We start from the raw sequence: 15,249 nt of genomic DNA, 5'->3' as shown, positions 1-15,249 counted from the left end.
TTTGTGCAAACATTAGCAACATTAGATACAGAACTAATATACTTAATCTTAAATTCCCCCTTAAGATACTTCTCTCTTACAAAGTAATAATAAATAGCAATGTGCTTTAAGCGTGCAGAGATCTATTAGTCCTTCGCTAGAATAATAGTAGCTTAATTATTGCTCGCAAGAATAAACTTAAAGCTTAGTAAAGATCTAAAGAGCTCTAAGAGTGCATAACAAGTCTAAACTAGGTAAGCAGCAGCGTAGAAACATGCTATATACTTAGCTTTACAAGTAGATTTAGCTATAAACGCTTAACGCTTAAAAGACTAGAAGATTATACTTCTATTAATCTAGAGAATATACCTATAGAAGAATTTAGCGTTATTAGGATCTAATCTCTAAGAGGCGTTGTAGTAGATCTTAACTTTCTAAATTACTAGTATTAGGTTTAGATACTTAAAGATAAGAACATAATTCTTAGAATATTAGATGTACTATAATAACTAGAGTGTAATATAGTAGTGTAAATCTATAGAGTTAGAATTATATGTTCTAAGTAGTACATTAGTGTAAGCTAGGTTAGGCCTAGTACTAATAATAAGGTAGTTGCTAGATTCTGTAAGTTACTAGTAGAACTAGCAACGCTTCTTATTAATTAGGTTAATAGCAGAGTTAGCTAAAGAGCGAGCAGAGATTAAGTTTAGATTAAGAGAGGTTTTCTATCTATTAGAGAATAATATCTTAAAGCGCTAAAGAACTTTATAGGTATATAAGAGTTAGCTAAGTGTAATTTAGTTATTATACTAGTTAATTTTAATTTCTAAAAGGTAGCGAGTAACTCTAAGATTCTTATATTTAAACTTAGTAGTAATAATAAATTTAAAGTTCTAGATACGCTAATTATATTCTAGAAGTAGTAGATTATTAACGTATATAGTAATAACAAGTAGCTAAGGTATAAAGCTTATAAAGACGCAGAGGTTAAACTTTATCTACTAAAATTCTAATTCTATAAGTTCTCTACTAAGCGTATACTACTATTCTTAACTAGATTGTTTAAGGCTATAGAGAGCTTTGCGCAGCCTTAGGTATAAGTTCTTTGTTATATAGCTAGAGAGAGGACGTATAAAGATAACTTTCTTAAGAACTCTATTTAGGTAGGTAGTATTAAAATTAATCTAGTAAATCTTCTAGTTAAGTAGAACAGCTATATATATAAGCATTTGCAGAGTATTATAGCAGACAACTAGTAAGTAGGTATTAAAGTAATTATAGCTAGAGCGTTGCGAGAAGCTCTAAGCAACTACTCTTGCCTTAAACTTTATTAGATTTCTATTCTAGTTAAGCTTAACATTGTATACCTAGCAAGAACTAACAACTTAATTTGCGTATTTATTAGTATCTTTCTAGGTTCTAGTAGCTTTATAAGCAGCGAGCTTATTGTCTATAGCTTATTTCTATTATAGCTAGTGTACAGATTGCTAGGCTTTAGAGTATAACTATAGAATATCTAGAGCTATAAGTCTAAAAGTATAGATAGCATTCTAGACGCCTAATAGGTTTAATAGTATTACCTATGCATCTAAAGCTATATTACTCTAAGCATTCTTTATCTTATCTATAGGTTTAACTGTCTAACCTAAGCGTATTATAATAGGCAAGAAAGAAGAAGAAGGTATAACATAACGTCTTGTAGGTAAAGCTAATAAAGTAGTAGTTCTAGGCGCTTGCTGTAGTTATCTAAGAGTGCTCTTGCAGGTTTAGAAAGAGCTAGACAGAGATAAAGGTACAAATATCTAAGGCTAAGCTGTTGTCTTCTTTAGTTGTATTAGTAGTAGTCTACTTAGGTTCGCTTTATCCTCTCTTAGAGAGTTATTATCTAATATAGCTATCTAAGTATTAAGCTTCTAAGTAGAAGCAGGCGTAATAGAAGGTAGAACCTAGAGTCTAAAGTTAGTATTCTAAGATTTAAGAATAATATAGTAGTCTAGAATATAGACACGTTGCGCTTTAATAAATTTACTATAGCTAATAAAGATACCTAGCTCTATATAATAGCAGAGTTTAGTACCTAGTAATCTAGTCTTAACTAGAACGTAAACGTATATTAATTAACTAAATAGATAAAGATGTTTAACTAAAGGCTTCTTTTCTATTATCTAGTAATATAGTATGTTAGACAGGGCGCTATACAGAGCAATGTTCTTTAAGAAGATAGTAGTAGCTATTACTTTAGGCTAGAGAAAGAGAAGCTAGTTCTTAGATATTATAGCTTAAGCTAATATAACAATTATCTAGTTAAACTACTCTACTAAGCTATTTAATTTATAGCTGTAAGGCGGAGTTAAGTAGTAGATAATGCTAAGACTATTAAACTTAGCTTTAAGATTCTTAGATATATACTCTCTACTATAGTTAGTTATAAATTATTAGATATTAGTCTTATATTATAGCTTTATAAACGCAATAAAGTTCTAAATAACCTAAGTAGTCTTAGATTTAGTCTTAATAAAGCAAACCTAAGAGTAGTAAGTAGCCTTATTAATAAAGGTTAGAAAGTACTAGAATCTAGACATTAAGAGATAGCTAAACTTTCTAGAGAGATTAGAGTAGACGTTCTTAAAAGAATAAATAGCTTTAGCTATACATTTCTTAGGCTTTTAGTAAGTAGACTTAGTAGATTAATAGTTATTATAGTAGAAATTATCTAGGCGCTTTAGTATAGATTTAAAATCCTAGTAGAGCTGCTTAGAGTTGTAGATCTAAAAGTAACTAATAGTATAGTAGAACTCTTAGTATAAAGCAAATAATAACTATGTAGACTAAGGTATAGATTCTAGAAGCTTAGAATTAATAGTCTAGATCTCTATTAAGCTGTGCTAGTATATAGCCTAGAGGGTATAGCTTTTATTAGGCTTAGTAAGGTAGAGATTGTTACCTTTAGCTTAGATTTTATATCTCTTATTCTAGATATAGAGCTAGCTAAAGAGGCAAGTAGATCTAAGTTTCTTACTAAAAAGAACGTTTGTTAGTTCTAAAATCTAAGTCGAACTATTAGAGAGTACGCAGGTTAGTTAAATAGTACCTTATCTATTAATTAGTATTCTCTATTATCTAGTAATAGTAATTGTCCCTCTTGCTAGTTAAAGAGAAACAAAGTTGTTAATGTTTCTAGATATATAGCGAGAAGCACTAGAATTAAAGAGCTAAGTATTTAAGAGAGAGCTGCTAGTAGAGAGAGTATTAATATGTGCACTAACCTCTTGTAATTACTTACTATAAGAATTAATTATTCTAATAGATGCTGTAAAGGCGTTAATTTCTATATCTAAGTTATCTCTATTAGAGATAGTAATAGACTTAGAAGCCTTATTACTCTTTACCTTCTTGCTTAGTTCTGCATTTTAATTAGAGGCCTTCTTCTTATTATATTTCTTATATTCTCTTAGACAATAGTAGTCTATAAAGATATAACTAACAAAGGTATAGTTATACTTTTGGCACTAGGTACATTTATTCAAGAAGCTTGCGTTCGATTAGAAGAGTAGCTAACTTAAGTTAGGCTTAGGCTAAAAGAATAAGGTAGTAGGCTTTTGTAGTTACTTATTATTATTCTACTACGACCTTATCGCAGCATAGGCTGCTAAGTTAATATTAAGTATATATTTCTTAGCTAGATTAAGAAGCTTTAGCTTAATAGTAGTAAAAGAGGTAAGCTCTTGCGTACTAAGGTTGTTAATAATATAATCTATAGTGTCTAGAAGAGTAATTAAGAAGAATAAACTCTTAACATTATTAGAAGTAAAGATTAGTAGTATAGACTAAGCGACCTTGTAACTAGAGCCTAAATATTACTTAGCTATTCTTGTCTATAGTAAATAGAAGGTATTAATGTAGAAGCGAAGGTTATTGCTATCGCGATATTATAGGTTTGTTAGAAGGTAGAAGAGTTATATAGATGTATTACTAGTGTCTTAGTTAAAGTAACTAGCTAGAAACTTCTAGGCTTCTACTGTAGTGTTGTAGAATACAACATTAAGAGTAAGGTCTAAGTAGATAGAACTTAAGATTATAACAAGAGCTTTATTATTCTAAGAGTTCTAGGCTTTACTCTCTACATTAGTAGTAGGTTATAACTTCTTGCTGCTTATAATATTAAGAAGCAATACATACCTAAAAGCTATAGTCTAGCTATTATGCTACTCTGTATAGTTCTCGCCGCGTAAGGCGAGCTTAGGTAGAGACAAAGAGTTAAGCTTAAAGTTAAAGGTAGTTGCTATATCTAGCAATAGTATAGATGTCGCTCTAGTAGATTGTAATACGTAAAGAGAATTGTGTTATAATTGTACAGAATTGTAGGTAAAGAACTATAGTTTAGTGCAGGGTAGAAGTAGGATATACTACAGTAGTAACGTGTTTTAGTTTAACTAACCAGCAGCTTCTTAGCAACGATAACAACTAGAACAGAGCACAATGTGCGATAATGCAGAGATGCAATAGTAAGAGAGTATTAGGCTAGATAGCGATATTGTAGAGCGCCAGGCTTATAACCTGTTAAGTGTAGAAGTGATGAATTAAAACTATAGAAGGTTCTGAGTATATACGCTAACGCTAGCCCAGGAGCACCTACTCCATCATGTGATCGCTCCTTACAACAACGATCGCTATCCGGAAAATGATCAATCTGCCACAACCATCAGCAAAACGCCAGTAGCCAACGGAAAGCACAGCGACGAACCAATTGATCAATGGTATGCGCTTCATAAGCCGGCGCATCACCAGCCTGTCTCTTATCCATCCATGGCGTCCAAGTCGCAGCCGGCCCCGCAGACCCCAGCGCCGCAAAACTGCAAACCAACGTCAGAAACCTCATTCTCAAAGCCTCTGTTCAGTCGACGTACCAGTATACTTTGCAAGTACCGCGTCGCTTTTATACGGCCCTCAAACTCGGCTTCTCGGAACCTGGGCTTGCCATCGCGTCATGTTCCTCTGTACCTCAAAAGCGGGGCAAGGCACGCTGGGTGCAGCGAGCGATGCCTAGTCAGGCAGGTAGACGCAAGGCTTGTGCAGGCTTGGTGAAGCTTGTCGCTGCTTGGTATCTGCCTTGCTACTTTGGAACTATTTGCTTACTGTCTTATCGTGCGGTGAGGCTTTTCTGCGATGCGTAAGCGGGGTGGCTGGCTGTGTTTGTGAGCTTGGGTGGTGGTGCAACATCGCCGCTTTGCAAAGAACTTGCTCCGCTGAGCGATGCTGGAAAGGGCAAAGAGGTTACGCATTTCCGAACAAATCAATTGAGTGTACATAAAAAATACATACACATGCGCCATTGTAAGATTGGGTTCATTCGGCTACCCTGAGTGCTACCCCGAGTTCCAATCAGTAGCCTCATCCGGGCTCAGCTACGGGAACGATGACGCAACACTGCATCGCCAAATCTCCTCACTCCAGCTCCGCACTCGTAGGCCTAATCGACATACCAGCTTTCTCATACGTCCGATCCGTAGCTTCCATCTGCCTAATGCTCTCCTCGCCGTCCACCCAGGCACCACTTCCCTCTCTGCCTTTGACCCTGTTCACAAACTCCTCAAGCTGGTACCGATATGATGTCCACCAATCCTGTCCCCTTTCTTCGCCGCCCATACCCTCAGTCCACTTGTATGCTGTTTTGTGTTCGGTCTTCTTCTCTTGTTTGACGATCTTGCCAGATGTGGGGTCGCGCAAGGTGGTGGTTGTAGTGATGTCGATGCGGTGGTAGGCATGCGGACTCATGAAACCTGAGAAGATAAGTACCTTCTGACTAGACTTTTGTAGACCGCCTTCGACACCAAGATCTTCAGGATGTAGAGTCACGGAGATCCAGGCGAGCAGGTCTCGGAAGCTGGGCCAATTGGATGTTAGCCAAGGGAACCAGTAACCACCTCGGGCACCTAGGTCGGCTGAGATATGGCCAGTGCCCCCGTTTGAAAAGGTGTAGGTAGCTTCCATGGCTTGGTCGCAGCGTTGATCGTGTGGTGCGTGTATGAGGCGGGGTGTTGCTGAAGTGACTTCTGTGGGCTCAGTCCCAAATACGCCTCGTAGCGCGGAGAGGGTGTAATGTCCTAGATCCATTGCAGCGCCACCAGCAAGATCGTATTCAAATCTGATATCCGTCGCTGGGATACCCCCTTTCGGCACTCCAGCGCGAGCACTTGCTTTCTCTATATCATGCTTCTCGAATTGAGCCAAGAAGAAATGCCACGCGGGGTGGAAGCGATAGTGACTTGCTTCAACAAGTACCGGAGCATTCGGAGCACCGAGGATTTGGTGGTGGAAAAGAGAGCGAGCCTCTTCCGCGTTGGAGACGGACGGCTTCTCTAGTAGGACGTGCTTCCCTGCTTTGAGTGCGGCGAGCGTCCACTTGTAGTGGAGGCCGTTGGGGAGGGGATTGTATATACAATCAATGGATGGATCGTTGATGACCGCTACAACGGGTCAGTGTGACCACGCGGTAGCTCGGGGCTTTCATGTTTGATGCTCCCCGACTAAAGAGATGCCACGAGACGGACCACCTACCTTCATAGCTGTCATGAACGATTGGCACGTCCCATCTCTTCGCATAAGCCTCCGCCTTTGCCTTATCTCTAGCTGCAACAGCAACGACTATGATCTCTGGATGTGACCGCGCTGGGATGATCAAAGCTAATGGACTGTTCGACGATATGTTTTAGCTTCAAGTCTCATCCTGACGTTCTATTGTGGACAGAGACAGTAGAGCGTAGACGTACGCAATCTTGGCAGCCCCCAAAACGCCGAAGCGCAGCGCATCCGACTTCTTCGTCACTGGCTTGCGTCCACCAGCCCACTCACCAAACTCCGCCATGGAGTTCAACCAATCGACGAGCCCCATATTTCTTTATGCGCGCAATACGCAACGGGATAACTGAGCAGAAATAATGAGGAAGAGGAAGACCTATATTTGTATGTAGGATCGTCTTCCAAGCGGGCGATGCGCTGAGCATACGCCCCGCATGCAGTGCGCTGTATCGCAGCTGGACTTCCAAGATTCCCGAGGCGCGAATCAGATTGATTGGTCCGCTCGTACGACACGCCCTCAACCTCCATGTGGCGCCTGTGGCTGTGCATCAGGACCATGAACTACATCGCAACTACATCTCAAGATCAAAACCGCAAAATGTCTGAACGGGAGCGAAAGGTCCGCTTGATACTCCAGATAGATCCCCCACAGGTCTAGAGCAAGTACGCCGACAATCGATGATCAGCATATGCAGCTGGTGTGTAGTGAGGGCAATATACAGCACTTCAGCCGGATACAGCATCTTGCAGATGGAGCGTGGGGTGTTCCTTGCATACGTCCTCCAAGACGCGTTGACACCGTATAGCTCAGCTAGTCGAACTTACAGTGTGGCAGCCATGCTCACAACAACGCAAGATTCTTTGATGCCTGAAAGATAGGCTGAATCTAACCTTACACGCCTCAAACTCATAGACCCGGCTAATAGCCACAGGCACCGCCTATGCAAATACCGAGGCACCGTTTGAAGCAGAAACTCTCACACACTATACTCCGGAGCAGACCATGCAAGTCAGCAAGCAATGTCCGAGGCCAGCGGCAAAGGCGGTGGTAACAGACGTGGCAATATTGAATCATGGCGCGATTAATGGCTGTACTTGTTTCAGATGTCAGACGTGGTGGCGAGAGAATCCACTTTGCCGTATTGGACGACGTGCATGAACGGCATGTTCAGGACGCTGCTGTTTGATCGACAGAGCTACACACACACGATTGTGTGGGAAAGAGTGGGTGTGGGATATTATTGTCCACGAATGCCTTGCTGCCTGCGAAACAAATTGCGCAAGCGACGGGCAAGGAGGACGTCCATCCTTGTTTTGACACTCTATCTTGCAGGCATTGCATATCATGCATAGCGGTACGCAAATAAGAGGAATATTGTGTACGGCCTGTTTGGGAAATCTCCATGAAGTCGGCGGAAATTTGTCGGTGACGCTCAAGGCGACGGAGGTATTACAATGAAAATCGTTTGTGTGCTCGGCGAACAAACATGTGGAAGAAATAATTTCGCCGAGCTTGATCAACCGGACTGAACGTTTACCGTGCTGGGGTCTTCATTGAGGTCACTGCGAGGTGGTTCGCTTACAGCCGCAGTGCTTGGCTGATGGTGAATCTGCGTAATGATCACCGAAAGGAGTGTGATGTTAGGCGAACAAGGCGAATATCGCAATTCCCACATAACAACCTTGGAAGTCACAAGATTGAAAATCCTCCTCACACATGCTGCGTCGTAGCCTCCACCTGACCTATACAGCGGTGAGCCATGTAAGGGTTTTACAGCGGTAGCCGGCAGCTACAGGTTCAACGGCTTTTCCCTTTTGCGCGATGGGATCCGAGAACCCGGTTGCGACATGGGACATCGGCCAAATTGCAACGGCGTCCGTGTCGTAACGGTGACAGCTTGGGTACACCGCTGAAGGTGAGTCAGAGCGAGTGATCAAGTCGCCGACGATCTACCAAGAAAGGCCGACAGCGTGGGTTGATTGACAGCGGACTTTGCCAGCGCTCGGGGCGCGGTAGGCATCAAGGAAAAATAAGGCTGCAGGCTGCATACTCTGCCCGCGGGACCCACGATCTGCAACAAAAGCAACGTGGTTTGTGGAATGCGGGCGTGAGTCAATGATCTGCCAGGGATTGAGCAAGCACTTGGACGCACGCAGAGGGCTTGCATGGACGTGTGATTGATATGCGCTTGCGTGCGTGAAAGTTGATGTATCGAAGGACGACTGCAGGTTTCCACACGTTGTACACACGGCAACGCGCAGCTTGCGTCAGCCGATGGCGTACATGGATGCCTCGCTTCTTGCAGGATGGATTGAGTTGACGTCTGACAGAGCTGTTCTTAGCATCATCGGTGTTTGCGAGAGCAATTTGATAGCTAAGCGATGGGTCTGTGTGCGTGCAGAGGACCGATTGCATGGTTGCTCAGGTCCGTATTCATCAGACCGGAATGCAGCCTTGATGCCTTCTGCCAATGGCACGGAATTGCAGAGGACGAAGGACGTCGGCGTTGCTCAAAGTCAATTCGCAAATGAGAGGTGCCATGAAACCGAGGGACTCCCAGTCAGCACCGCAGACAAGTGCAAAGTGTATACGCCTGGGCCCGAGCCGTCTTTGGTCGCCCACTGCGAACGTCGGCATACTCATCCGAGTATCAAAGGTCAAACAGCGTCAGGGTGCTGCCCCCAACGTGGTGTGCCCGGACCCGCTCGGAGGGGCGGAGATTGGCGTCAATTTGCGGCGTAGGCACACAATGGTACTTCCTGTGTAACCGCGCGATGCGCAGGTTGTTGTTGGCCATGATGGCAGAGGGGTAGTGCAATGCGACGCATACCGCTAACGGCTGCGCAGCTGCGGGCACGTCGTCTGGCAGAGCGGTGAAGTCGTGCAACATGCGACGCTGTTATGGCGACAGACGGTGCTGGGTTAGCGTGTGGTAGTCGATGCAGCGGTGGTTGGCTATACGCAGAGGAGTCATCTGCCTCAGCTGAAAGCAGGCCAGGGCTCCTGGCAGCATGCACCTGTGCCTGAAGGGCTTCACGGCCGTCGTTGGAGCTAGGCAGGCAGGCGCAACCGAGCCAAACCACAGACTAGAGCCCTGCCAATATTCGCATTCAGACACCGCATCTGTCCTGCTGATTAGCGTTGCAAGATGAAGCGGCGGCAAGTATCGTCGTTCCTGCACAAGCCGGGGTGGTGCCGTGATTTCAAGGTGAACCGGTCACACGGAAGGTTTCGGTAGCTGCGGGACACCTGAATCTGCATCGCAGGTAAACGACTCGCATTATTGGCTCTCTATTCGACCTGTCAGGACTACGTCACACAGCGCCCACGTGTGTACCACCAAGCGCTTGTGATGTACAGGTGCCTGATTGTGGAGGTTGCAGTCCTGGTGGCTCTGACATGCTGCCGCGCTTGTCAACCACCGGCGCGTCCTATCACCGCCATGTGCCTTAGCGGATAGCAATGGTGGTGTGCACGGGAACTATCGCGCGCGCTGACAACTGGGCTGCCATGTTAGCGGAAGATGCCTTGCGCCCAGGAGACGTTCACTTCAGCCCCCAACGCCTTCAGTGTCGACTGCCGACGCGATTAGTGATCAGGACCATGCTGTGGCGATGATTGGCACCCGGGTTTCACATGCAACAGAAGACAAGGTATGCGTGTAGTTGATCTGAGATCAAATGATTAATGCTATGAGACGATATTGGGTATTCCTCCTGGCTGTGATGCCGCCTAACCAGTAATAGAACTCCAAAAGCTAATGATGCTATGATGCCACACAGCCAATCCCAAGCGCCAACTAATGCATGTTCCAAAGCAAGTAATACGCTCAATATTAGAAGGACTGCGGTGTGTATGTGCCAAAATGAAGTAGGCGTCTATAGAGAAGGATCGTTCCGGACACCCGAGCCAGCGTGTGTTGGATATGCAGTCGTAGCCATGCTCCGAGTCCGATGTGAGTCAGACGAGCAGGTCCTGGTAGATGCAGCAATGCCACATGGCTGCAGGCCGTCATGTGGAGGCTTGTGATGCAAGGCTGAAGTGGTGTGGGATCGCTCTCCAGAGACAAGCGTAGGCTGCTTTTAACCGGATTTCGCGGCGGATGTCAGGTGAGTGACAGGGAGTTGTTCGGAGTCTAGGGCGCGTAGTGCGTCCAAGATCAGATCGTACTGGATGCTGCAGATGCACTGCATGATGGCGGCAGACCAGGCGGCAAGGTGCGGGTCGATGTCGGTTGGTAGAGTATTAGGGTGGGGTGCGGTGGATGTTCGGGTAAGGATGCGGAGTTGATATCGATGTTGTGGTGCGCCAAAGCCAAGTGTGTAAGTCGAGTAAGACAGACATGTGAGTTGATGTTCATGTCGATGTCTATTTGGATGGGACAGGAGGCAGAGGGCGGGTTGGTGGTGGGCCAGGGCAAGGTGGGAGGTTTTGCGATCCCATGTTGGACTCCTCGTAGATGATGGCGGCCATTGTGTTGAGTTGAAGGTGAAGCTGGTAGGCTTGTGTAGAGCGGAAGCGTTGAGTAGGTTGTTGTAGTGTTGGTTGGTAGTGTTGTAGTAGTAGTGGTAGTAGTCTTCGGCTCTGGATGATGAAACGAACTCTCCGATGGTGGGGGGTCAACGTATTTATGTTTGTGCTCAGATTGCAGACCCCCAAAATGTCGGTCAGCTACGTACTTTGACGATGTGTGTAATAATGCTAGGCAGGGCATGGCACGGCCCAAGCGGTGAAAGAGGCGTTGGGCTGATGAGCAGGAAAGGGGTGGCTCCTGGCTTGTGCATAAGCTAAAGCACGCCGAAACATCGCTGATCCTGGTCACTTAATGAGCAGGGGGGAGAAGAAACACGAACTCGCGCGTTACCGCCTTGTCGTTTCATCGGCCTCGTGACTGCGTGAAGATCGTGTTGATCCAATCCTGTCGCAGTATTGTCGCCGTCGCGGCATGTCCTTCGTACAACGCATCATCCTTCAGGCAAGGCAGCAGGCTCAGCGAGGCATGATTGACCCACGGCACGTTCGTTCTCTCTTCTGACATCACCTGTTCCCTGACACTACCGGCTTATTGCTAGCAGACATGGCTAGTGCGAACGGTCGTGTGAATGAAACGTAGCCCTCCTTTTCACCTTGACGGTGCGCAGGGCTGGGATCAGTCGCCGCCTTGGGACCGCTTGCAAGAGGGTTTGCTTGCGAGCGCTTCAGGAACAGGCATCGTTCGGTTCCAGTAGCCGGTGCGTGCCAGGAGCAAATTCTGACACACTGACAGTAAATTTCCGTCACACAATTTGCGACGTCGCCTATTTGCCAACGTCCGACACCCACCGACCTCCAGCGCAGGACGAAGATCTAGCGCCTATGCCGACCTTCTCCCGTGCTTCTTTGACGCTTCCACCCAATTTCGAAGCCCCCTAGAATTTTCCGCTCCACAATGTCCACAACTGCTGGCGCCCGTGCTGGCGGTGTGAGGTCAGGCATGACTTTCCAGCTGCTGTCCTGAATCGACAGGCCGGGGTACACACGTTCGTTCGTGGGCAGCTAGGCTGAGAATGCGAAGCACCGCACAAAGGCATGTCATGATTATTTTTGTCTTTCTGGCTTGCCGTCTTCGTGCGACTCGTATTAATCCTGGCTCGCGCTTGTGACCGAGGTAGGAGTAGCTGCCGACGCCCAGTATGCCCTGTTTTCCAAGAACGTCCGGCGACCACAACTGGCTGGCAGTGGCCGCTCGATAAAGGTTATCAGGATATTCGGCTGGGCCGGAAGGACAGAGTTGAACGGGCGCCATACTGCCACTAGGCGCTCAGCACCGCAGAACACCATTGCGGAGTGACGGACAACAGCACCGCAACTTGCATGTCTCAGCTGGTCAAGATCCACGTGTATGCCAGGGGTCCACGTCCGACTTCAGATAGGCGTTCCTTTGATTGAGATTCGCAATATGTATGCCTCTCTTTACCCCTGCAGCCTCCCCGGTCAATGCTACGATTGTCGAAGCGTTTGCCCTGAAGAGCCTGTGCGCGACAAGCAAAGAATGTCCCTTGTTCACCAGAAAGAAAAAAAGTGCGGCGATGCGCTCATCGTCGAAGGTAAGCGATTAGATTTGCAGGGGCAGACGATGCGTCAAACTCAACACAGCAAGTATCGTCCTCACCATCGCCACCCCCTTCGGTAGTTCAGTAGCTCAGTCTCAACGCTTCCAAAGAGCAGCTGTTTCAGCTTGGTGGAGAAGGAATGCGCAGGTGTTACAGTCCAATGCGAAGACATGCGACAGCATCGAAGATCTGGTCTCATCCCAGTAAAAGACTTTAGGGCTGACAAGCGTTCCAACCAACTGGCCAGCGCGGAGAGACGACAGGAGACCGAGCGTTAGCATGTCTGCCGTTAATTGACAGCCCATAAGATTGGAGCCACACAGGTAGAGTAGGTGTAGTTTGAGCTGCAGGGGCGGCCGCCATGCAAACTGCAGTAAGTAATCACGGCACCTTTCGACCGACAAACTTTTCATCTTGAGGCTGTCTGATTCAATAAGCCCTCTCGTAGTTCCAATGCAGGACTGCTTGCAGCAATGAATGCGGCGTTCAGGTCGCCGAAAAAGAAATGTCGTATTGGCACTGAACTCTATCCTCCGGCTCCGCTTTCGTCGTCGTCGCTAGCCGAACACCGCGTCATTATAGAGATGGTATTGATTCTGCCATGCTTTGGCAGCCATAGTGCGATAACGGCGGTGGATCAAGGCGATCGTCATCAGCAGATCAATAGCTCGGTGTGGAGAGACCTCCAGGCACGCTGCTGCAGGTACGCGCATCATGTCTCGGCGCCGCTGCCGCACTCTGTGTGGCTTACGCTCCTTCACTTTCGCGCGACAGCGGATTGGGCTGTGCCAGGCCGGCGAGCCCGAAGCGCTACCTGTGAAAGGACTCGAACAAGACAAAGACGAGACGACTCTGGAAGCGTGTACGCCGGAGAAGCACCGAGTTCACGCTTGCCAAGGCAGTGGTTCCTCACATTTGTTTTCGATCAGCGAGCTGTGGAGCTGTGTCGCAATATTCAACGTATCGATCGAGCCCAAAATCTGCATTTAGATACAATAGCACGCCTGGTCGTACCGGAAAGCCGACTGATTCTCCCACCTTTGTCAATACATCAGCACCTCTGTGTGCTTTGTTTCAGATTCATTATTCTCATCAAGTCCCCATTAGGATATTGACCGCGTTTGTGGTAAGATGAGGCGTGCGTACACAAGATGGCGCGCGAAAATTGTGGCGCATGTTGTGCCCTCTGGGAGAATGGTTCACTAAGCCAGCCACCTATTGCGCAGGGGCTTCTTGAAGGACCGCGCATTTATCCGGTATAATGGTTCAGCACAGTGCGTTCCACGTGGATGAAGCCTGTCATGAACTTGTCGTGTTCAGGGTCGGCGAATCGTGACCGCTCTTGTTATTTTTGTCCCTGGTAGTCCGCGATCGTATCAGGCCACAGCTGTCATGATAGAATTGCCGGCCAGCTAGCACTAGCTTGCTGAATCTATTCAAACGGCGTCTTCATCGTCGTCAAGCTGTTCAGCCACAGCTTGCGTAGACACCCAATTCTCCAGCATTGCCTGGCTGGAAGTTGCGCCACTCGCTCCTGCCGGATTTCGCACGCCACGGCGCTTAACGACAAGACATAGTATACGGCCGTAGATACTGAAGCCGTCATACGATGTATTGAGACCAAGCTTTTTCTTATCATCTGCTTGTGGTTCCTCATCACTGGCCTGATCCTCATCCCTTGTGGTAGCCTTCGTCTTGCTGCCATTGGCAGGAGGCTCGGGGACAAAAAGATCCGAACTTTCGCTGTCCGTCTGATCGCCGATTCCATCATGCTCTTTGTTGCCTCTTCGGCGTCTTGGTCGTGCTGAACGTTCAGGCGGCTGCTTTCCAGCTACATCGGCTGCAGGGATATCAGCAAGATTGATAGGCTGGTCGTCCTCCTCCTCTCTGATGACTATCGGATCTGCGGCATCTTCGTTGATAACGACAGGCTGATCGCTAGTTCCGGTTGTCAGCCAGTTGGTGAGTTTGCCCGAGTTGCTCTGGATGCGGGCCTTGTCTTTGAAGATCTTTTGCTTGGTCAGAACGGAGTGGCGGGAGGATAGGTCCGTCAAGAAGATCGAAACCTCGAAATCATCTGACGTGATGTTAGCCGTCTGAGTAAGACTGCAGCATATATGCGGGGATGCTTGTATCGTAGATAGTTCAACAGGGCTTCATGCAGCTTACCTTCAACGACAACATCCTTCACTCCCTTCTTTTTAGATTTGGCACCACCTCGGCCTTTACCCCGCTCGTTTTCTTCTCGCAGTTTGGGCAGTACAAGCGGTCGTATGGCCTGAATGACGCGTGGCAGTGCTGGATCATCGCGTTTCAACAGCCATGCCTCAGCGTCAGCAGGTCTGTCGAGATAGATGCGGACCTCAAGGACCGAATGTTTTGTAATCCGCAAGTAGCGTCGGAGTGGTGCCATATTGGAGTTGTGAAGGTTTGATGTCGACAATGTTATCAAGCAAGTGCAGCTGGGAGCATGGAAACCAACGATGATGCGTGTTCACGTGCACGCGTTCCGACGCTAGGAACGTTCCGATCGGCGTGCGCAGAGGTTGTAGAGAAGTGCGTCAGGATCTCCCAGACCAACAGCGCACCGCAACACGG

At 46.7% G+C, this 15,249-nt stretch overlaps 2 protein-coding genes across 2 annotated transcripts; both read right to left on the bottom strand.

Moving 5' to 3' along the window:
• Positions 1-5,424: 5,424 nt before the first annotated feature.
• Positions 5,425-6,871, bottom strand: J4E87_002901 (uncharacterized protein; the record flags this gene model as incomplete). Its single annotated transcript, XM_049374535.1, has 3 exons — positions 5,425-6,446; positions 6,538-6,545; positions 6,750-6,871. The coding sequence occupies 3 exons, from the start codon at positions 6,869-6,871 to the stop codon at positions 5,425-5,427; spliced, it is 1,152 nt and encodes a 383-aa protein (XP_049235526.1).
• A 7,216-nt stretch (positions 6,872-14,087) lies between these two features.
• On the bottom strand, positions 14,088-15,064 carry J4E87_002900 (uncharacterized protein; the record flags this gene model as incomplete). Its single annotated transcript, XM_049374534.1, has 2 exons — positions 14,088-14,728; positions 14,821-15,064. The coding sequence occupies 2 exons, from the start codon at positions 15,062-15,064 to the stop codon at positions 14,088-14,090; spliced, it is 885 nt and encodes a 294-aa protein (XP_049235525.1).
• Positions 15,065-15,249: the final 185 nt, after the last annotated feature.

The sequence above is a fragment of the Alternaria ethzedia genome (assembly GCF_023757985.1).
Source record: "Alternaria ethzedia strain BMP 0044 chromosome Unknown scaffold_5, whole genome shotgun sequence".
In the NCBI taxonomy this organism is placed as follows: domain Eukaryota; kingdom Fungi; phylum Ascomycota; class Dothideomycetes; order Pleosporales; family Pleosporaceae; genus Alternaria; species Alternaria ethzedia.
Note: the sequence above shows the minus strand (reverse complement) of the source record. Positions and strands in the feature narration are given on the sequence as shown.